This window comes from Trachypithecus francoisi, unplaced genomic scaffold (genome assembly GCF_009764315.1).
Source record: "Trachypithecus francoisi isolate TF-2019V2 unplaced genomic scaffold, Tfra_2.0 Contig00168, whole genome shotgun sequence".
Taxonomy (NCBI): Eukaryota; Metazoa; Chordata; class Mammalia; order Primates; family Cercopithecidae; genus Trachypithecus; species Trachypithecus francoisi.
In genome coordinates this window covers 106,164-128,569 of record NW_022680498.1, presented here as the reverse complement: position 1 = coordinate 128,569, position 22,406 = coordinate 106,164, and the positions used below count along the sequence as shown (strand labels likewise).

The 22,406-nt window shown below is 49.3% G+C and overlaps 1 protein-coding gene across 11 annotated transcripts; it reads right to left on the bottom strand.

Moving 5' to 3' along the window:
• Positions 1-9,362: 9,362 nt before the first annotated feature.
• Positions 9,363-22,061, bottom strand: LOC117073430 (melanoma antigen preferentially expressed in tumors). 11 transcript variants are annotated; one of them, XM_033194306.1, is made up of 6 exons: positions 21,474-22,061; positions 19,675-19,710; positions 18,943-19,061; positions 12,379-12,701; positions 11,340-11,948; positions 9,363-10,256 (listed from the first exon to the last, which is right to left on the bottom strand). In XM_033194306.1, the coding sequence occupies exons 3-6, from the start codon at positions 18,961-18,963 to the stop codon at positions 9,680-9,682; spliced, it is 1,530 nt and encodes a 509-aa protein (XP_033050197.1). In that variant the 5' UTR covers positions 18,964-19,061; positions 19,675-19,710; positions 21,474-22,061; the 3' UTR covers positions 9,363-9,679. The 11 variants fall into 11 exon arrangements, with proteins under 11 accessions (XP_033050197.1, XP_033050374.1, XP_033050288.1 ...); XM_033194483.1 differs by having other exon boundaries at positions 18,943-19,040; XM_033194397.1 differs by lacking the exon at positions 21,474-22,061 and adding an exon at positions 21,258-21,355.
• Between the last annotated feature and the right edge of the window lie 345 nt (positions 22,062-22,406).

Sequence of the window (22,406 nt, the reverse complement as noted above, 5' to 3'; positions counted from 1 at the left end):
TATTGTCCAGTCAGGATCACTACCATCCAAGTGGGACACTCAATCTTTGAGATTCTGAGTGGTGCTATAATACTTGTTGCCTTGGTATCTGAGTGAGCACTTAGTCTAACAATTATCTGGAGGAGTATATTAGTGTTCTCCAGAAAGATAGAACCAATAGAATGGATGAATAGATAGATGGATAGATAGATAGAAAGATAGATTGATAGATAGATTGATAGATAGATATGTGAGGGGATTTTGTTAGGAGAACTGTCTCATGCAATTATGAAGGCTGAGAAGTTCCACAGCAGGCCATCTGCAAGCTGGAGACCCTGGGATGCTGACAGCATGGCTTACTCCAAGTCCAAAAGCCTCAGAACTAGTGGTGTAATTCTCAGTCCAATGCTGAAGGCCTGAGAAGCTAGGGAGTGAGGGCACACTGCTAGTGCAAGTGGTAGAGTCCAAAGACCAGAGAGCCTTGAGTTGCGACATCTAAGTACAGGAGAGGAAGAGTGTATCTCAGCTCCAAGAGGTAGAGCAACACATTCACCTTTCCTCTGTTTTTGTTATCTTCAGTCCTGGCCTTTGGATGGTACCCACCCACATGGAGGGCAGATCTTCTCCACCTAGTCCACTCACACTCTCTTCTGGAAACACTTACAGACACACCCAAAGATAATACTTTACCAGGTTTTTAGGCATTCTTTAATCCAGTCAAGATGATACCTAAAATTAACCATCACAAGGGTATATTCAATCTGAATGGCCAAAATTATCTGATAGAGCCTTCACATACTTGTACTCAACAGATGTACTCTCGGGATTAAATGAGTTTACGCTCAAGAAATGATGTTAGCCAGGCACAGGGGTACATGCCATTGTCCTAGCTACCCTGGAGGCTAGGGCAGGAGGAGTATTGCTTGAGCCTGGCAGCTTGAGGCTGCAGTGAGCTGCGATGGTGCCACTGCAATCCAGCCTGGGTGACTGGGCAAGACTCCACCGCAAAGAGAGAGAGGCAGAGAGAGAGAGAGAAGAAATGGTATCTGTTATTTTACACTAAAAGTTCTGGAATAGGGGAGTGCTATGGTCTGAACATATCCCTCCGAAGTTCATGTTGGAACTTATGACCCAATGTGACAGTATTAAGAGGTGGGGCTTTTACAAAATGACTAGCCTATTAGAGACCCAGCCTTATGATGAATGAATGAATGTCCTTATCAAAGAGATTCAATTTCCACCATGCTGAGGGCAGAAAACAAACAAACAAACAAACAAACACAAACGAGTCTCCACACAACACTCATCCTTTTTGCCCTTCCACCCTTCTGCCATGTGAGGACAAAGCAACAAGGCTCCATTTTGGAAGCAGAGAGCAGCCCTCACCAAATCTGAATCTGTTGGTGCCTTGATATTGAACTTCCTAGCCTCTAGAACTGTGAGAAATGTTCCTGCTCTTTTTTTTTTTTTTTTTTTGAGACAAAGTCTCGCTCTCTTTGCCCAGGCTGGAGTGCAATGGTGTGATGTTGGCTCACTGCAACCTCCGCCTCCTGTGTTCAAGGGACTGTCCTGCCTCAGCCTCCCGAGTAGCTGGGATTACATGTGTGTGCCACCACGCCTGGGCAATTTTTGTACTTTTAGCAGAGATGGGGCCTCACCACGTTGGCCAGGCTGGTCTCAAACTCAGGCAATCCGCCCGCCTCAGCCTCCCAAAGTGCTGGGGTTGCAGCCGGGAGCCACTGCGCCTGGCTGAAATGTTTCTGTTCCTTATAAATTACCCAGTCTCAAGTATTTTGTTATAGCAGCACAAACAAATTAAGTAAGCTATAATATCAGGCTGTCTTCTAATTCCCTATGCTCTGCTGCACAAATTGTATTTCCAGAAGTTCCCAAAGGAAGGTCTCAGGAAATGAAATGGATATGAGCTAACCTCATGTCAGGGGGTCAGTCTATGGAGGATCATAATCATACTACATGATCCACCTTTGCTATAATCTATTCTTTTTTTTTTTTTTTTTGAGACGGAGTTGCTCTGTTGCCCAGGCTGGAATGCAATGGTGCGATCTTGGCTCACTGCAACCTCCGCCTCCTGGGTTCAAGAGATTATCTTGTCTCAGCCTCCTGAGTAGCTTGGATTACAGGCACCTGCCACCACACCCCGCTAATTTTTGTATTTTTAGTATAGACGGGGTTTCACCATGTTGGTCAGGCTGGTCTCAATCTCCTGACCTCAAGCAATCCACCTTCCTCGGCCTCGCAAAGTGCTGGGATTACAGGCGTGAGCCACCGCGCCCAATCTTATAGTCTATTCTTAAGGCCCTCATACATTCCCAAGTACTAGAAGGGAGGCAGCCACATTATCTTATGTTCTAGGTATCCTCAGCATCGAATACAGGAGCTAGCCCACATAAAATGGGGTTTTCTCAAGATGGGATTTCACTCTGTCACCCAGGTTGGAGTGTAGTGGTACGATCTTGGCTCACTACAACCTCTGCCTCCCAGGCTCAAAAGATCCTTCCACCTCAGACTCCTGAGTAGCTGGGACCACAGGCACACACCACCATTCCTGGCTAGTTTTTTGGATTTTTGGTAGAGACTGGGTTTCGCCCTGTTGCCCAGGCTGGTCTTGAACTCCTGAGTTCAGGCAATTTACCTGCCTTGGCCTCCCAAAGTGTTGGGATTACAGGCATGAGCCACTGCACCCAGCTGTTTTCTGTTTTCTGGCTTTTATTGAGACAGAGTCTCACTCTGTTGCCCAGGCTGGAATGCAATGGCACAATCTCGGGTCACTGCAGCCTCTGCCTCCTGAGTTGAAGCGATTTTTCTGTCTCAGCCTCTAGAGTAGCTGCGATTACAGGTGCCCGCCACCACACCCGGCTACTTTTTGTATGTTTAGTGGAGACGGGGTTTCGCCATGTTGGCCAAACTGGTCTCCAACTCTTGACCTCAGGTGATCCCCACACCTTAGCCTCCCAAAGTGCTGGGATTATAGGCATGAGCCACCAAGCCCGGCTTTGTTTTCTCTGCGTGTGTTTTTTTTTTTTTTTTTTTTTGAGACGGAGTTGCTCTGTTGCCCAGGCTGGAATGCAATGGTGCGATCTTGGCTCACTGCAACCTCCGCCTCCTGGGTTCAAGAGATTATCTTGTCTCAGCCTCCTGAGTAGCTTGGATTACAGGCACCTGCCACCACACCCCGCTAATTTTTGTATTTTTAGCATAGACGGGGTTTCACCATGTTGGTCAGGCTGGTCTCAATCTCCTGACCTCAAGCAATCCACCTTCCTAGGCCTCGCAAAGTGCTGGGATTACAGGCATGAGCCACCGCGCCCAATCTTACAGTCTATTCTTAAGGCCCTCATATATTCCCAAGTACTAGAAGGGAGGCAGCCACATTATCTTATGTCCTAGGTATCCTCAGCATCGAATACAGGAGCTAGCCCACATAAAATGGGGTTTTCTCGAGACGGGATTTCACTCTGTCACCCAGATTGGAGTGTGGTGGTACGATCTTGGCTCACTACAACCTCTGCCTCCCAGGCTCAAAAGATCCTTCCACCTCAGACTCCTGAGTAGCTGGGACCACAGGCACACACCACCATGCCTGGCTAGTTTTTTGGATTTTTGGTAGAGACTGGGTTTCACCCTGTTGCCCAGGCTGGTCTTAAACTCCTGAGTTCAGGCAATTTACCTGCCTTGGCCTCCCAAAGTGTTGGGATTACAGGCATGAGCCACTGCACCCAGCTGTTTTCTGTTTTCTGGCTTTTATTGAGATAGAGTCTCACTCTGTTGCCCAGGCTGGAATGCAATGGCACAATCTCGGGTCACTGCAACCTCTGCCTCCTGAGTTGAAGTGATTTTCCTGTCTCAGCCTCTAGAGTAACTGGGATTACAGGTGCCCGCCACCACACCCGGCTACTTTTTGTATGTTTAGTGGAGATGGGATTTCGCCATGTTGGCCAAACTGGTCTCCAACTCTTGACCTCAGGTGATCCCCACACCTTAGCCTCCCAAAGTGCTGGGATTATAGGCATGAGCCACCAAGCCCGGCTTTGTTTTCTCTGCGTGTGTTTTTTTTTTTTTTTTTCAGAGATAGGGTCTTGCTCTGTCGCCTAGGCTGGAGTACAGTGGCACAATCAGCTCACTGCAGCCTTGAACTCCCGGGCCCAAGAATTCCTCCCACCACAGTCTTCTGAGTAGCCAGGACTATAGGTGAGCACTGGTTAAATTTTTAAATTTTTTGTAGAGACAGAGTCTTGTTATGTAGTACAGGTGGGTCTCAAACTCCTAGCCTCAAGTGGTTCTCCAGCCTCAGCCTCCCAAAATTTGGGAATTACAGGCATGAGCCACTGCATCTGACCATATAAAATGTTAATAAACTGACCAGGCACGGTGGCTCATGCCTGTAATCCTGGTACTTTGGGAGGCTGAGGCAGGCAGATCACCTGAGGTCAGGAGTTTGAGACCAGCCTGGCCATGTGGTGAAACCCCATCTCTACTAAAAATACAAAAATTAGCCGGGTGTGGTGGCACGTGCGTGTAATTCCAGCTACTCGGGAGGCTGAGGCAGGAGAATTGCTTGAACCTGGGAGGCAGAGGTTGCAGTCAGCCGAGATCACGGCACTGCACTCCAGCCTGGGCGACAGAGTGAGACTCGGTCTCAAAAAAAAAAAAAAAAAAAAAAGTTAGTAAACCTTTGTTTATCTGGCTAACGGCTAAAAAGCCTGTATATATTTGTTATTGTGTAAATGACCAAACCAGCACACCTTCCTACCCTGACCCATCTTTCTACTTCCCGTGGCTTATTATCCACCCTGTAGACAGGAACCTAACTGCATAGCCTGGGCTCCTTACTCCATGAGCAGGAAGATTTGACAGGCAATAACAATGACATGTATATCAGATTTCATCTCTGTCTTGATGCATTTTGGTCCTGTTAAGGAATTGAGTGGAAACACTTCTCTATCCCTCAGCTAAAACATTGGTGGAGCTGACCTAGGAGAAAGAAAGAAGCAAGTGGAGCTTATGGGTCTTCACCCAGGAGTAAAATGATAAAAATATAGAGCCATCTCTTCAAACCATCAAATAGCCCATTGACTAGAATAAAGCTGTGCATTTACTTGTTGGGACCATGGAAGTGGGAGCCTCCAGAGGTCTGACAGATGCAGGATCCACTGGGCGCTGGCACATCACAGCCACCCACCTCTGGCACCTTCATAATTATCACAGGGGTGACAAGCTGCTTTTCCACATTCTGCAGTTTACTTCCAGACACACTAAAGGATCTATGTCTCTGTCTCACATTTCTTTGGATTGGAAGGAGATTCATTGAAGAAAACGTCCAATAATATTCCGAGGGCAACAGCTTTGTTCTCCAGCCTGCTGAAGTCTTGCCTCTTCATGTTCTATTAAATTTTGCTTGTGTCTAAAAGTAGGTCACCTAACCTTTTTTTCTTCCTCTTTCTCTTCTTGAGATAATCTCTCTGTAGCCACGCAGCCCTCTTAGGTGCCTGGACCAACACCTTTCTGCAGTAACCCAAGGGTTGACGACTCCTCACGCTGATGTTCTGCTGTCTCCAGTGCAGCTCATGAATCCAAATCCAAATTCAGCTCAGCCTGTAAGACCTCCCTTTGCTTGGCCAATTTCTCTTCAGTTTCAAGACACAAGATGGCCAGTTAGATATGAAATGTTACAGATGATGAAAATGTGTCTTTGCCAGGCATGGTGGCTCATGCCTGTGATCCAAGCACTTTAGAAGGCCAAGGCAGGTGGATCACCTGAGCTCAGGAGTTTGACACCTGCCTGAGCAACAAAATGAGAACCCGTCTCTATAAAAATTTAAAAAGCAAAGCAAAGAAAATGTATCTCTAACAATGACTTTATGTCAGATGCAGAATCTGGGCTATTTCGCTCAGAACCCCGTTGGATACGTCCCGTTAGTAATAGTAGTAGGAGCAGGATTACTCTAGTTTCCTCATACTGATCTGAATTTTGGGTCAAGTCAGCCGTCCTTTCTGGCATTTAGAAATTGTTGGGTTTTCCCTGACTCTGTTTCCTAAGACGGTTATCCTTTCTGCCCAAGCCTCAGGCCTTCTTTCTGTCTCTTTTCTGCTTCTGGATGATTCCCTGGGAGTGCACTTGACCTCACTCTATTTCTTTTATATTTAGATTCTTCCCTCTCAAATCCATATTGCCCAGATGCTATAAGTCCAGTCTGCCTGTCTGCCAAAGAGATGGGGTGTCTCTAACATGAATGTCAATACCCAGAAACCTACTGTGTATACCATACTCCCCCTGCTTACTTCCTAATGGCCTACCATCTGGACACCCCTTCCTTGGGCCTTCATATACATGACTTCCCTACCTTAGGTAGCCACCACCTCCCTTTTTCCCTTGCATGGCTACTCTTACCAAAGAGATGAGGTCTCTCTCCAGCCAAACTCGACTTATAAAAAACTCATCAATTAGTACCACGCCACCATGCCACTTCAAATACTTTGTTTGGAGATGGACTTTTGCAGTAGCACAATCATAGCTCACTGCAACCTCTGCCTCCCAGATTCTGGTGATTTTCCTGCCTCAACCTCCCCAGTAGCTGGGATTATAGGCAGTACCACCATACCCAGCTAATTTTTGTGTTTCTTGGTAGCAACAATGTTTCACCATGTTGGCCAAGCTGGTCTCAAGTGATCCTGCTGCCTCAGCCTCCCAAAATGCTGGGATTACAAGCATGAGCCATTTATTTTTCTTTTTTTGAGACAGGAGCTCACTCTGTTACCCAGGCTGGAGTGTAGTAGCATGATCGAAACTCACTGCAACCTTGAACTCCTGGATTCAAGTGATCCTCATGCCTCAGCCTCCTGAATAGCTGGGACTATGGGTGCACGCCGACATGCTCAGCTCATTCAAAAATTTTTTCATAGAGATAGGCGGTCTTGCTATGCTGCCCAGCCTGGTCTCAAACTCCCGGACTCAATTGATCCTCTTGCCTTGGCTTCCCAAAATGCTAGGATTACAGGTGTGAGTTACTGTGCCTGGCCTTTGATTTTTAGACAGGGTCTTGCTCTATTGCCAAGGCTGGAGTTCACTGGTGTGATCACAGCTCACTGCAGCCTTGTCCTGAGTTTAAGTGATCCTCCTTCTTCAGTCTCCCAAGTTACTAGGACTACAGGTGTGTGCCACCACACCCAGCTACTTTATGAATATTTCGATTCCCAAGTCTGAAAAAAGTTTTCCAGATTCATCTCTCAAATGAGATCTCCAGGTCAAATAATGTCCCTATTGTCAGGCATCCTGCTTCAGAAACAAGATGCAGCATTTTTCTTTCTTTACTTGCAACAGGCAGCTAATAACCATTATCCTGTGCTGGACCATCCATGTTCTATGCATTCTAATGTGTGCTTTACATAAAAAGTTAGCCCAAGTCAACCTCACTGTGACATTACAAGGTACGTATTATTATTATTATTTTTTTTTTTGAGAGGGAGTCTCGCTCTGTGGCCCGGGCTGGAGTGCAGTGGCTGGATCTCAGCTCACTGCAAGCTCCGCCTCCCGGGTTCATGCCATTCTCCTGCCTCAGCCTCCCGAGCAGCTGGGACCACAGGCGCCCGCCACCTCGCCCGGCTAGTTTTTTGTATTTTTTAGTAGAGACGGGGTTTCACCATGTTAGCCAGGATGGTCTCGATCTCCTGACCTCGTGATCCGCCCGCCTCGGCCTCCCAAAGTGCTGGGATACAGGCTTGAGCCACCGCGCCCGGCCAAGGTACGTATTATTAATCTTTTTTTTTTTTTTTTTTGAGGTGGGGTCTCACTCTGTCGCCAAGGCTAGAGTACAATGGCTCATGCCTGTAATCCCAGCACTTTGGGAGGCTGAGTTGGGAATATCCCTTGAACCCAGGAGTTCGAGACCAGTCGAGACAACATAGGAAGATCCCCATCTCTAGAAAAAATAAAAACATAGCCATGCATGGTGGCATGTGCCTGTGGTCCCAGCTACTTGGGAGGCTGAGAAAGGAGGATCACTTGAGCCTGGGAGGTTGAGGCTGCAGTGAGTCGTGATCATGCCACTACACTCCAGCCTGGGTGACAGAGTGGGACCCTATCTCTAAAAAGAGAGAAAGAGGGAGAGCTTTTAAAATATGGCAAAATGTGCCCACAAGCTGATGGGCCTATTTCTTTCTTTTTTTTTAATAGAGACGGAGTCTTGCTCTGTTGCCCAGGCTGGAGTAGAATGGCGTGATCTTGGCTCACTGCAACGTCTGCCTCCCGGGTTGAAGCGATTTTCCTGTCTCAGCCACCTGAGTAGTTGGAAATACAGGCACCTGCCACCACACCCGGCTAATTTTTGTATTTTTAGTAGAGCACTCACAGCTACATGCAGATGGAGCCTGCCCCTCGGCCTTGGTTTGTGACCTTATTCCCAGGTGCTTCTTTGGAAAGCTGTACAGTGAGGGAGGTGACACAGCCTAAGGGCAGGACATACTAGCATGGGAGCAGTGGCAGGCAAGTGGGCTGACTGCCCAGGGATTGTAGAGTCCACCTGCACAGTATGACATCTCCCATCCTTTTGGATAGATTGTTCTATAGGGTGGCCTCCACCTACTCCCAACTCCCAAATCTGACATTCATTCCTCTACTTCCCCCTAAGTGCTCCCTAGCACCTGCGCTGAGTTTGTTCACTATTGGCACCCCAAATCCAGGGCATCTCACTGGCTGAGATTCAGCTTACTACCTCATTGATGGGGAGACTCTTACGTTGAAGAAGTCATTTTCTGATAGGACCACAAGATGAACTCTTATTTTTAATGTGGGTACAAATACTAAATAAATATGGTTTTAGTGTTTTGCCAAAAGGAATTTAGATGTTTTAAACGGGCCACAATTAAATTCAAAAAGGGGCTGGACCTGATGGGATGGGTTGGTGAGGCCCAGAGGCTCCACCTCAAGTGCAGTACTGGACATCCCCTCCCAGTACTGGGGGTCTGACTTGTACATAGTCAAGCCCAATACTGGCACAGCCACCGGCCAGGGATGGAGGCTTATGAGTGCACTGGAAAACAGGGAGGACTGAGTCCAGGGTCTCAGGGGGTTTAGTAGTGAGGGCTCCTGTGAAGAACCCTTCACTCAGTGGTGTTCATTATTGGCCCCTTCCTTAGTATGTTCCAGCCCTGAGGATGCACCTTGCATGCTCTGACCCTTTGAATACCAAATAAGCAAGGAGATAACTGATGCCTCAAAGAGATTAACGGTGCCATGACATCTGGGGGCCGGGACCTTGTCCAGCCTAAAGGTATAAGTACCATGGATGAACAGTGTCTTAACCAGCAACTGGAGATTTCCTGGGGTTTAACGGGGAAAGGAGATTCATATACTAGAAGACACCAGGTGCGTCACATTGCTTCTCTTTATTTTCAACAGTTTCTTTACAACAGTCTAAATAGGGATTAACTTCTACATGTACTTCCCAAGCCAGAATCCCCCTTTAGAAATTCAGATTCTATTTCTAACTGTATAGGATGCATCTCCCAAAAGATCCCGTTAACTCAAGTCAACCATCTGCCTACCCCCAACTTCTCCTTTTTTTCCTCACTCACACTGAACATTTGTCTGAAACTGTGGCTGCTTTGCTGCTTCAAGATGCATGCACATCCTGGGCTTCAGTGTCCAAGTATGCAGAATGAAGCATTTGGTATGTGCACCCAGCTAGTTAGGCATAAAACAGGGGCACAGGATGGGCTCTGGGTCATAGAAGGTTCTGTCCCCACAGTGAGGACAGGGATTGGCACTAAGCCAGACCATGCTGGGCCGCCCCAATTCGCACAGCAACTCCTTGAGCCTGGCATGCAGATAGGCAAGTCTCCCCAGGTGCAGGGTACCATGGACATCCTCGTAACTCTCCAGAGGAACAGGATACAGCACATGGGTCAGATTGCTCAGCCCAATGAGGTGGTGCAGGAGGTTCTCCAGGACAGATATGGAGATGGGATTCCCGCAGAAGCTTAAGGTCATAAGCTGGGTGCAGTGGCTCAGGGAAGGCAGGAGGACAAGGAGCTGATCATCCATGATCCCACACTCATCAAAGTCCAGGTCCTGGAGGGTGGCAGAGGCTCTCTCCAGCAGAGCTTGGAGGGGCTCGGGACTTATATCGGTCAGCATGACCCCACTTAGACTCAGGACACTCAGCTGACCGACGTTGGGGCTCTGGGACAGATGCATCACATCGCCTTCCGAAAGCTGGCAATTAGTTACTGAGAGGGTTTCCAAGGGATTCATCACGTGCCTGCAAACAGACAAAGCAGTTAGTGCTGGGGAATGGTGGTATTGGGGTGGGCAGACTGGAGAGAGGCCCGTTTCACCGAAACCCAAAGTCTTCCAGATGATGGTTAACCCCCAGGATGCCATGCTGTAAAGGAGCATTCAAGGGAGTATAAGTTCAGGTGCAGTCCTTTCTCCATTATTTGCTGCACAAGTGGGTCAAGTAAACAAAGATCTCAAACACTCCCTTGGCTGATCTGTGAGGCAGGATCCAACACAGACCTCTTAGGTGGTGTGAGCATGAACTGAATTGAGAGAGCCTGATTTGATGTCTCAAGCAAGGAAGGGCATCAGTGAATTTTAGTATTTGAAGATACAACCGAAAATACTTTTTCAACTCAGGCTTCCTCTGCCACAGCCTGGGCCCCAGTCACCTGTATCTCTGTGCCTGATGAAGTTACTGGGGAGTAGTCATAGAGGACAAACTTGGGCAGGGTCAGCAACATCCAAAGGGGGTTCCCAGGCTGCAGGGCTACCTTAGATCACATCATCAGCAAACCACCTATTAATTTTTGCAATTCCTCACTCTTGTTCCTTCTCCCACATCTCCAGAAGAATCCATTTCCCACCTATTACCTTAACTGGAGTTCTAAATCACACTTTACAGACAGGAAATTTGAGTCGGGTTTAGAGGGAACAGCTCATGTTGAGAAGCTGGTGAGTACACAGCTTACAATTTCAAATCTCACCTTTGACGGACTTTCCCTTCTTCAATGCCCTCCTTGCTTATTTTTGGTCATCTTAGGCATCACTTCCTAAGGAAGAATGCCTAAAGGCACCCTTGCCAGACCCCAAGCTCCCATTACAGAGTTTTCTAACAAGGAGTCACTGTTAATAGCATCTATCCTAATGTGTATCTCTAACCCTAATGAGTAGTAGTTACGTGATATCATGCTTGGGGATAGAGTGGTGAACAAGACATGTTAACTGGTAGTGACTTGCTCACTCTTGCATTATCAGTGGCTGGCACATACAAGATGTCCTTTATTGTTTACTACAGTAAAGAAGGGCTTGCTCTGGTCTGCAGAGAAACCTCACCATCCCTTACCTGAGCAACTGATCCAGGCGGCCTCTAAGGAAAAATAAAGAGTCCACATAGACAGCCTGGAGGCACTGCAGACTGCGGAACTGAGAGGTGAACTGCGCGATATACTGCTCTTCCTTCTCCGGGGAAATGGAGGAAGATGCATGGATGTGGGAGAGGAGGAGTCTACGCAGATTAATCATCTGGCCCAGGTAAGGAGAAAATTTTGCCAAGGTGGGTAGCTTCCAGGTACAAGTCACTTCCAAATCTTCAATAGAGTCCAGCTGTACCATTTTCAGGATCATCTTGATATTCTGCATGGGCATTGCAAAAATCTTCAGCTTCTTACAGCACAGGTGTAGTACATTTTTCTGTCGCTTCACTTTCTCCATGAGGTAAGAGAACAACTCATCACAGGCACCTTCCTTGAGGGACAGGTCTACGAGCACCTCTATTGGAGTGAAGGACTGCTCTGCCTCTGTGCTCAAACCATCTACTTTTCGCTTCTTTCTCATGGGCTGAGCTGCTTCTGGCTCTGGAAATGAGTAGAGACTGGCCCTGTTTCCAGACCATACAGTCCAGAAGTCCTGATGAGAGTTCTTCCGTAAATCCAGCACTTCAAGTTTCCACCTTCTGTGGGGAAAAACAGGTTAATAGCTGAGATGCTTTAAAATCAACTCAAGATAAGACCATGAGTCTCATAATGTGGGTAAGAACCAACCAGACATCTGCCTTAGATCTGCACTTTTACTCCATACATCAGAAAGGCATCAGTTGCTCCTTTTCCCACTAGGATCCTGGGATCCTCCCTGGTCCCCATTTCCTGCCCCACCAGGAGGAAGCAGGTGCATGTTCCTTCAGACACCTGCATTTTAATGAGTGCCCCATGTCCAGAAGCCATTCCAAGAGTGACCCCTGCAGTGGCCCCCAAGGCCTCCCTGAACTTCCTTGCTGGCACCATCAGAGCCTCTGGTCCAGCCTTAGGTGCTCCACGCTCCCTGACCCCAGCTGCATCCTGCTCAGGTTCCCAGGGCCCCACATGACGCTGCTAGATCACCCTTACCTGGGGCGAACCTCCTGGGCAAGCAGCACATCAAGTCCATCAAGCACAGCCTTGAAGGTCTCCAGGTGAAGCTGCTGTCCCTTCATCAGCACTCCCAGAGGGAGGCAGGTGAAGGGCCAGGCCTGCACCATTGCCTTCAGGGTCTGGCTGTGTCTCCCGTCAAAGGCTGCTGTGAAGAGTGGCGGGAAGAGCTCCCTGGGCAGCAACTCCAGGGCGGCAATGGCCAGGGCCTCATCCTTCAGCAGGCTCTGCCCTGCCAGCTCCACAAGTCTCCGTGGGCTTGTCCACACGCTCATGCTGACGTATGGGCTCTGAATGGAACCCTGAGGAAACACACAGGGAACAAAGCATCCCTTTCAGCCCAAGCATAAGCAACTCTATCTTTTCCTCGCCCTTCTGAGGGACCAACTCAGGGCCAAAGTCACTGTGCTAGCAACAGCAGGAGTTCTCAGTTTATCCCGATTCCATTCTGCACTCGGTGGCCACAAAGACACAGCTCTGCTGGCATCAGGATGAGCATCTCATCAAGTGTAGAGGAGGAAACAGGATGGCCACTGGCCCCATCCTGTATCTATCCACTACTCTATTTAATTCTAGTCCCCTTGGGAAGTGAGAACTAAGGAGCCTGAGAGCTGAGCCTACTCATTCCGGGAAAAAGCTTCTGATGATCACTCAAAGACAATTCAAACGGGAGTGTCACATAGCCCAGGACAGCATCCTTCTCTGCTCCAACAAGTAAGCCAGATGGGAAAGATTAGGGACACACACACAGTGCACAGTGGGTGCCATTATATTTCACTAAAAAATTTTAAATGATTGGGAGGCCGAGACGGGCGGATCACGAGGTCAGGAGATCGAGACCATCCTGGCTAACACGGTGAAACCCCGTCTCTACTAAAAAATACAAAAACCAGCCGGGCGAGGTAGCGGGCGCCTGTAGTCCCAGCTACTCCGGGAGGCTGAGGCAGGAGAATGGCGTGAACCCGGAGGAGGAGCTTGCAGTGAGCTGAGATCCGGCCACTGCACTCCAGCCTGGGCGACAGAGCAAGACTCCGTCTCAAAAAAAAAAAAAAAAAAAATTAAATGAGAAACTACAGAAGCAGCCCAATAGTATTACACAGCAATTGGAAGTAAAATTAAAACAAAATAAAAAACATTCTGAGACATGTATTTTAAGTGTGTCTCTTTTACGTATATTAAGAGTTACTACTTTGACACGGAAATCAAGGGAGCAAACAATTCACAGTAAAACAAAGCCTGGTTCTTTTTCCCCAAAACATTAGTTTTAACTGGAGAAATAAAAATTGTGTATATTTATGGTGTACAATATGATGCTTTGAAGTATGTATACATTGTAGAATGGGTACCTTAAGCTAATTAACATATGTATAATCTCACTTATGTGTGGTGAGAACACTTAAAATGTACTCTTAGCAATTTTCATGTATACAATACATTATTAACTACGGTTACCATCTTGTATACTAGATGTTTTGAAAAAGCCTCCACCCTCCAGCACAGTGGCTCATGTCTGTAATCCCAGCACTTTGGGAGGCCAAGGTGGGATAATGGCTTGAGCCCAGGAGTTCAAGACCAGCCTGGACAACACAACGAGACCTCATCTCTACTTTAAAAAAAAAAAAAAAAAGAAAGAAAAGAAAACAGAAGATGTCTTGAATTCCAAAGCATCTGACAAAAAAAAAGAAAAAAAATCTATGGAATATTTTTTAACCTTTTAGTTAAAAAAAAAAAAAAGCCTTACTAGTAAATCGCTAAAGATTTAAAGAATCATAAATGATGCAAATTATAATTTCTTGCCACATACTATTTAAATTGTAATAAAGTAAAATTCCAACTAATTAGATAACTTTTATTTTCCAAAAAAGCTGTTTAAGAAATTATTTTTTAACATATACAAAATGGCAGAAATCAAAATGTTTGGGATTCAATATAAATAATAAATGTTCCAGGTAATGGCTATACTAATTACCATAATTTGATTACACACTATATATGCATCAACTAAAATTTCACATGTACCCTACAAATACATACGATTATCGTGTATCCATTAAGAAATAATCCAATAACCAAAGAAAAATGTTTGGGATTAAGGCAAAAATACATTTAGAGGCAAAAGCAAAGCTTGTTCCTTTGTAAGGAAAGAAAAAGGAAAATCATCTAGGCAGCATTGGCCCTCATGGCCCGTGGAGACCCTGAGCTGACAGTGGGAAGGCGGCAGTGGCCATAGCCTGAGGTTCCCGACTCACCAGACCCAGGTGTGGTGCAGAAGCCATCTGCCCAGACCTCTGAGAGGACCACAACATTGACTTCAAGGCCTCTGGGTCCCTCCTCTAGCCCCTCAGAAGCTATTATATGCCTTTCTGGGCATCCTTCCCCTTTCAACTCCACGCTGCCAATGGGAGAGCCAAATCTAATTACATTCCTGGATTTCCAGCCAGTGAATCCTGGTGGGGTTTTTTACTTACTTCAGGTTCAACTGATTGAATGGGATGTCCATTTATAAAACGGAAAGAAAAAGTGAACAAAACCACCCAGAAAGTGTAACTGTTGGGGGAATTTTTGGCCACATCAAAATTACCCAAATACTCCAGTTAAGATAGCTTTATGAAGAGCATCATGTCATTACCCCTCGCCACTCCCAAACAATCCCCAAGTATCAAATTGTCACTTATACTTCAGGTTCCCTAACACAGCAAATCACATGCCTATTCAGGGAGAAAGGGAGGTACAACAGAGGGGTGGCTGGTCTTCCAGACTTTGAAGGTCAAGGCTGTCTTCAAGGAAGCTGGGTCAAAATTACACTACGATTAGGAGTTAGTCAGAAGTAAGGCTGGGCATTTGTAATGGGACTGAGAGGATTACCAAAAAAACAGATATTCTTTTGGGGGGTGGAATTGAAAGACTTTGGCCTGGATGGAGTAGAGAAATTAAAAAGGGGAATGGCTAAGGAAGACAAAAGATAGTTCCAGTAAAGCCAAGGTAATCACTGGGACAGCGAGGCAGTTCAATTTTCCTCCCTCCCTAGAGGGAAAGGGTGTTTTCTGCCAGAAAGTCAGGATCCTCTCGGCAAACAGCCTTGACAAGATTAAACCTAGGAATGTGGGCTGGAGAGGTGGGATGGAGGGTAATATTGGTGACCAAACCTAGGACAGCAACGTTTTCAAGTCTGAAAGACCCTGTGGTTTCTTAGGAATCTTGGAGCCAGGGAGAGAAATAAACAAGGGCCAAAAGCACACATCCCTGCCATTAAGGAAGTTCTCAGAAGACCTTCTCTTTATAGTTAGGTGTCCTCTTCCAAACCAGGGCTGTTCACAAGCAGCAGGTCAGGCCTTTACCCCAAACATAATCTCCAATGGCCAGTCCCTTCCTAAGTATTACTAATGTTTCCACACTTCAAGGAAACAGCTGACTCCTTCTTGACCCTAAGCTTCTCAGGTACAGAGATTCTGGTCAGCGAGATGCAATCAGGCCTATCAATGAAGACTCAATTTTTCCCTCTTTCCATGCTAGGCACTGTGCACAAATACATTTTCTCTCACAAAAATCGAAGTTATATTTGGCATTTAAGGATCTGCTTAGGGATGATTCCTATCCTGGGCCTGATTACCCATTGCTGCTTTTGAAGTTTCGGAACCTCTCCACCCAAAGAATTCTCCAGGCCATTCTCTGCCTCATGCACTATGACGTCCCCACAATTCTTATATTCTACTGGCAAGTGTCCAGCTGGAATGTCTTGGGGCCTAGCTTGCTTTGCTCTGGCCTGCGTTAAGGAGGCTGTAATGCGTTGAAGGGTGTTTTCCATTTCGGTTCTCTCTCTGGAGACTACTTTCTCCTACTTTTCACCCTCAACACCAAATGGCCTTTGTGAAAATTGGGTTAAACTACAATTGGTTCTACATTTCCTTTAATTCCCAGGCAATCATCTTTACTCATCAGCCGCGGAGGACTGAGATTAGTAATCAAGGTCATTGTCAATGTCCCTAATTATCAAGCACCTACTGGGCACAGCAAAGGCGGCAGCAGTTCTCATTCATTACCTCAAATAGCCTTCACAGAAAATCTAAAATTCACCATCATTTTCGTTTTTAGTCTTGTAAGTCCTTGACTCTTTCTGGGGAAGAACCTGCTCAGCTCCAGGAAGGCAGGAATTGGTAGCCCTTGTGTGAGGAGTTTAGATAGATCTTCATTTCCCTCCCTATCAAACAATCTAAGTGTTAGAAAGGGCCGGTAAGCTTCACATAAACCATGGAAAAACAGGAAAACTGAGTAAGTCCAACAGTTAGGGAAGTTTCTATGGGATCCCCGCTTCCAGGAGATCCAAGGGAGGAGGAGGGACTGTGATGAAGTGGGAGTTGTGCAATCTCTGAGCTGTGCAATCTCCCTGTGAGGCAGTGACACTCCTCCGTCCAGCTTCACATCGCCAGTTTGCCAGTGGCACTGGAGGAAGCAGCACCAGGAGCACGTTTGCACAAAGGTGCTGTCCTTCCTCCCAGTGTAAGGGAGGAGTGAAAAGATGGGCCCAGCATGACTCCTAGGGTCCGGGCAAGAATTGGGGAGGTATTTCTGCATGTCCTGTCTACAGGTTCTTATGGTCCTTGTAGGCAGCACAGGCCAGAGTGGCCTCTGAGCTCATCATAGGGGTGGTCTGCACCCTCCTCTCTAGTCACAGAATTCCAATGAGGACCCCCAAAGTATCTGCACTAGGTCCTTCAGGTCTTTTTTTTGGAGTGCAATGGCACAATCTTGGCTCACTGCAATCTCCGCCTCCTGGGTTCAAACAATTCTCCTGCCTCAGCCTCCTGAGCAGCTGGGATTACAGGCATGCACCCCCACGCATGGCTATTTTTTTGTATTTTTAGTAGAGACGGGGTTTTGCCACATTGGCCAGGCTGGTCTCAAACTCCTGACCTTCAGGTGATCTACCTGCCTAGGCCTCCCAAAGTGTTGAGATTACAGGCGTGAGCCACCATGCCCAGCCTCTTTTTCTACTCTTTAGAGACAGGGTCTTGCTATATTTCCCAGGCTGGTCTTGACCTCCTGAGCTCAAGTGATCCACCCGTTTCAGCCTCCCAAAGCGCTGGGATTACAGGCGTGTGGATACTAACAGCACCCAATACAGGCGAGCGGATACCAACAGCACCCAAGCACGACCCCACAGTCCAATGCACAGGGTCATCCTTGAGCCTTTGGTTCCAGTACGAGTCTCCAGGTTTCAAGTCAGGTTGCATGTCCTCCCTGACCTCCCCAGGAGGCACCCAACAATCTTCTTGTTCACTTCCCAGGACGAACACTTACCCCTAATGGCCCAAGCCCGTGGGGTGGTGAGATCAAAGCCTCCCTGAGTTCATGCTCTCTGACACCACTCGGAAGTGTGGGCTGTGGCATCTGATTACCCCGTGCAAAGGTTCTGAATCTAATCGTGGCTTTGGCAATAAGGTCCCCAATACATTAAGATTTGTTTTTTTTTTTGAGAAGGAATTTCACTCTAGTCGCCCAAGCTACTGGTGCCATCCTGGCTCACTGCAACCTCCACCTCCTGGGTTCAAGCTATTCTCCTGCTCCTGTCGCAGCCTCCCGACTAGCTGGGAGTACAGGTGTGGGCCTCCACGCCTGGCTAATTTTTTTCTATTTTTAGTAGAGACAGAATTTCACCATTTTGGCCAGGCTAGTCTCAAACTCCTGACCTCAGGTGATCCCCCCACCTCGGCCTCCCATAGTACTGGGATTACAGGCATGAGCCACCATGCCCAGCCTAGGGTTCTTTTTTTTTGAGACGGAGTCTTGCTCTGCCACCCAGGCTGGAGTGCAGTGGCCGGATCTCAGCTCACTGCAAGCTCCGCCTCCCGGGTTTACGCCATTCTCCTGCCTCAGCCTCCCGAGTAGCTGGGATTACAGGCGCCCGCCTCGTCGCCCGGCTAGTTTTTTGTATTTTTAAGTAGAGACAGGGTTTCACCGTATTAGCCAGGATGGTCTCGATCTCCTGACCTCGTGATCCGCCCGTCTCGGCCTCCCAAAGTGCTGGGATTACAGGCTTGAGCCACCGCGCCCGGCCGGGTTCTTTTTTTTTTTAAGAGAGGGAGTCTAGCTCTGTCGCCCAGGCTGGAGTGCAGTGCCATGATCTTGGCTCACTGCAACCTTCGCCTCCTGGGTTCAAGCGATTCTCCTGCCTCAGCCTCTTGAGCAGCTGGGACTACAGGCGCATTCCACCACGCCCGGCTAATTTTTTGTACTTTAGTAGAGACAGGGTTTCACTGTGCTAGACAGGAATGGTCTCAATCTCCTGATCTCGTGATCTGCCTGCCTCGGCCTCCCAAAGTGCTGGGATTACAGGCACGAGCCACCAGGGTTGATTCTTAGACAAAGACAGCAGAAGGAGTGAAATGCTCTTTTGGGGAAATGACCGGAAACAATAAAAGCGGCTCCAGCCTCTTCCTCTACTGTGAAGGACCTCAGGATGCAGCTCCCATCTGGCTCGAGGGACAAGGACAGAGGGAACAGGGCTTCTCTGAGCACCTCAGACAGCTCAGGGGACCTTCTTACCCGCAAACGTCTTTGTTCCATTTTGAAGTGATTTAGGCTGGCCTCAGGACCTCCAACGTTTGGATTTCTAGGTCTCAGTCACTTGTTTCCACGCACGTCTGAGAGTAATAATCAAAATGCTCCAAAAGGAAGGACACATGTATAATATTTAGGAAGCAATGGTCTCCTGTAAAAACCTCCGCAAATACTGCTGAGGAAACTGACAACTGGCGACTCAATCTCGCCCTTTCATTGCAAATCTCTAGCTCCAAACCTGAGCACCAGTGTCTCCTGGGCTGAACCAGGGGGCAGGAGGAACAACAGACCATGTGGTCGGTCACAAGTGACCCCTGTGGTCAAGGACCCTGACTACCGTCCTCTAGCCACATTTCTGCCTCTGTTCCCGCCTTCCTAGGACGCTTCCGCCCCTCCCTGGGCCGTCCCCAACCCCCAGCACCTTCAGAGGGGCCGAGTCCCAGAGCGTCCACCGCATTACAAATGCGCACCCGCCCTGAGGAGCTCCAAACACGAGCACCGCCAACTCGGTTCAAGGCTTCGTGACAGCCACAACTCCTCAACTGTGGCCAATTTTCCGGGGCATGCGGCCCGGGGTGACTCAAATGGCGCACTTTATTTTCTTTGGTCTTCAACCCATTTCTGGAGAGAAAACGGGGACCCGGGACAGGGGTGGTGCCGGGGCACAAGCCCAAGGTCACCCTGTGCGGAAGGGGAGGAATCACAGCTCGAACTTACGTTTTTCCTCAGAGAGTGCACCACGCCGCGAAGTCGCTGGAAGGAAAGAATGAGACGATGGCGCGCAGCAAGCGCCCTAGCGGCTGTGGGGGGCGGGGGGGGGGCAAGCAGCCTGGCCTGACCAATCCCTGTCTCTCAGTCCTTCCAGGGCAAAATCTCACGAGATCCAGCGAGGTCACCCATTTTCAAGGACTAGGAGGAGGAGGAGCAGTGGGGGGAGGGGCAGAGAAGAAGGGAGCAGGAGGGGAAAAGGGGAGACAGGGTTGGGGGAGATGGGGGTGGGGAAGGAGGGGGCGGGGGAGGGTTAGGAATGGGGGAGACAAGGTGGAGGAGGGGTGGGGTGCGGAAGGAACACAGGGTGGGGGAGGGGTCGGGATGGGAGAAAAACAAGGAGTGGCGGAGGCGTCAGCACGGGGAAAGGAGACAGGGTGGGGGAGGGGTGGACATGGAGAAAGGAGACAGGGTGGGGGAGGGGTGGGCATGGGGGAAAGGAGACAGGGTGGGGGAGGGGTGGGCATGGGAGAAAGGAGACAGGGTGGGGGAGGGGTGGGCATGGGAGAAAGGAGACGGTGGGGGAGGGGTGGGCATGGGGGAAGGAGACAGGGTGGGGGAGGGGTGGGCATGGGGGAGGGAGGCTGGGGGAGGGGTGGGCATGGGGGAAAGGAGACGGTGGGGGAGGGGTGGGCACTGGGGAAGGAGACAGAGTCGGGGAGGGGTGGGCCTGGGGGAGGGGAGACGGGGTGGGGATCCGAGAACAAAGACAGTGTGGGGTGGGGGATGGAACGGGGTGGGGGAGGGGTCGGATGAGGGAAGGGAAACAGTGGCAAAGGCCCGTGGGGATTGGAACGGAGACAGGGTGTGGGAGGGGTGGGGATGGGGGAGGGAGACAGAGGGTGTGGGAGGGAATGGGGGAAGGGAGACAGAAGGTGGAGGGGGGATTGGGAAGGGAGACAGAAGGTGGGCTGGGGTTGGGATGGGAGAAGGGAGACCGGGTGGGGGTGGGGATGAGGAAGATAGGTTGTGGGAGGGGTGGGGATGAGGAAGAGAAACGAAGGGTTGGGGAGGGGGAGGAAAGAGAGGAAGAGAGTGGGGGATGGGGGAGGGAACAGAGGCAGAGAGTGGGGGATGGGTGGGGATGTGGGAAGAAAGAAGGGGGAGAAGGTATAGGGGGGAAGGGATGGTGGGGGAGTGGGGGTGGGTGAATAGGTGACGCCTGCGTCCCTTCCCTCCCGACAGTAGGGTGGGGGCAGGGTGGAAAAAGGGGGGCCCGTGGGCAAATGGAGAGGCAGTGGGGAGGTGGGGGACTGGCTGGGAGTGTGGGATGCGGTATTCTGGGATAACGGAGACGGCCAAGTCTGGACTCTGTCCTGAACCTGTGCTTCTGGCGACCTCCCTTTTCCTCAGTTGGATGCGGGGTGCAGGGGCCGGTTCCAGGGTCCCCTGAGCTCAGGTCCTCACCCCACCCCGCCCCGCTTGTCTAGAAAAGACGCCCCTGCCCTTGGCTGGGCAAATCTCTGGATTTACCTGCTTCTGTAACCCCCTGGGCTGAAGAGACCCACTGCCCCGGGATTCTATTAACTTACTGTCTGTCTGGAGAGCACGTTCCTCCCTGTTCCCGGGAGTCAGTTTTCCCGCAACTTTCTGAGGCCCGCGCATGCTCCGCCCAACTCCCCGTGTTTCCGCTCTCCACGGAAATCCACACATTCACGCCCCTCCCCTCCCGAGAGCCTGCAGAGGACTCAGCCCTGCTTTCCCTACATCCAGGGCTGCTCCTTTTGTCGCCAGTCGCCAATACAGACCTGTTGACGGGTCACGCCTGGGAAGTGGGTGGGGTGTCCTGGAGCGGTGTGGAGGCGGCAGGCCCAGCTTTTGACTGCCGGGTAGCCGTGCCCTGAAGCCTCGCTGGAATCTCGCCTCCGGGACCAGCAGGGGGCACTGGAGTCAACAGGGACTGTTTGCAAAACCCACTTCCTCCCAGGCCCTCTAGGGGGACGGTCAAGCTTCTGCAGAGATGGGGAGGATCCTTTCCTGGTGAGGGGAGACGGAGGGGCTAGGAGTCAAGCGGAAGGACCCCCTGTTCAAGGCCATTCAAGGGACAGGACAGGCGAGGAATCTCTTTGGGTCTTTTGAATTGTTTTCTGGGTCAGGCCTGGAAAGTACTCAGCCTCCACAAACTGTGTTTTCCTGAAAGGGGTCGGGGGAACCCCAAATCTCCTGCCACAGGCTATGATGGCCATGGTGGCTAAGAGCAACAGGCAGTGTGGTGAGGCTGACTGTCTTTTCGTGGCTCTGTCCTGCCGTTCCCCGAGGTATCGCCATGCCAGTGAACAGAGCTGCAGGTTCCCAGCTGCACTGATGAATGCACGAACAAAACTTAGGTCCATACAAAGGAAGTCATTACATTGATCCAGATTCGGCCTGGGATTGTCGCATAAAACAGGGCTGATAAAAACCTTCGTGTTTTCTTTCACCTTGGAAATACTCAGCCTCCCCCTCTCTGCTTGAGGCATTCAGCAAAGGTTTGTCCTTGAGTGGCTGTGGATGTTCAAGGACTTATGATTTCTGACTTTATAAATAGGGTGAAAACAAAAAACAAAACAAAAAGACCATTGTTTTAAAGTGGCCGTTGTAACTAATTATCTCAAGAAAGCAAACAGACTGTTACTGAAAGTTACACAGGCAGGCGGCTCCCTGGGAGGGTTGCCCAGGACTCCTTTTCTGAGACCTAAGCA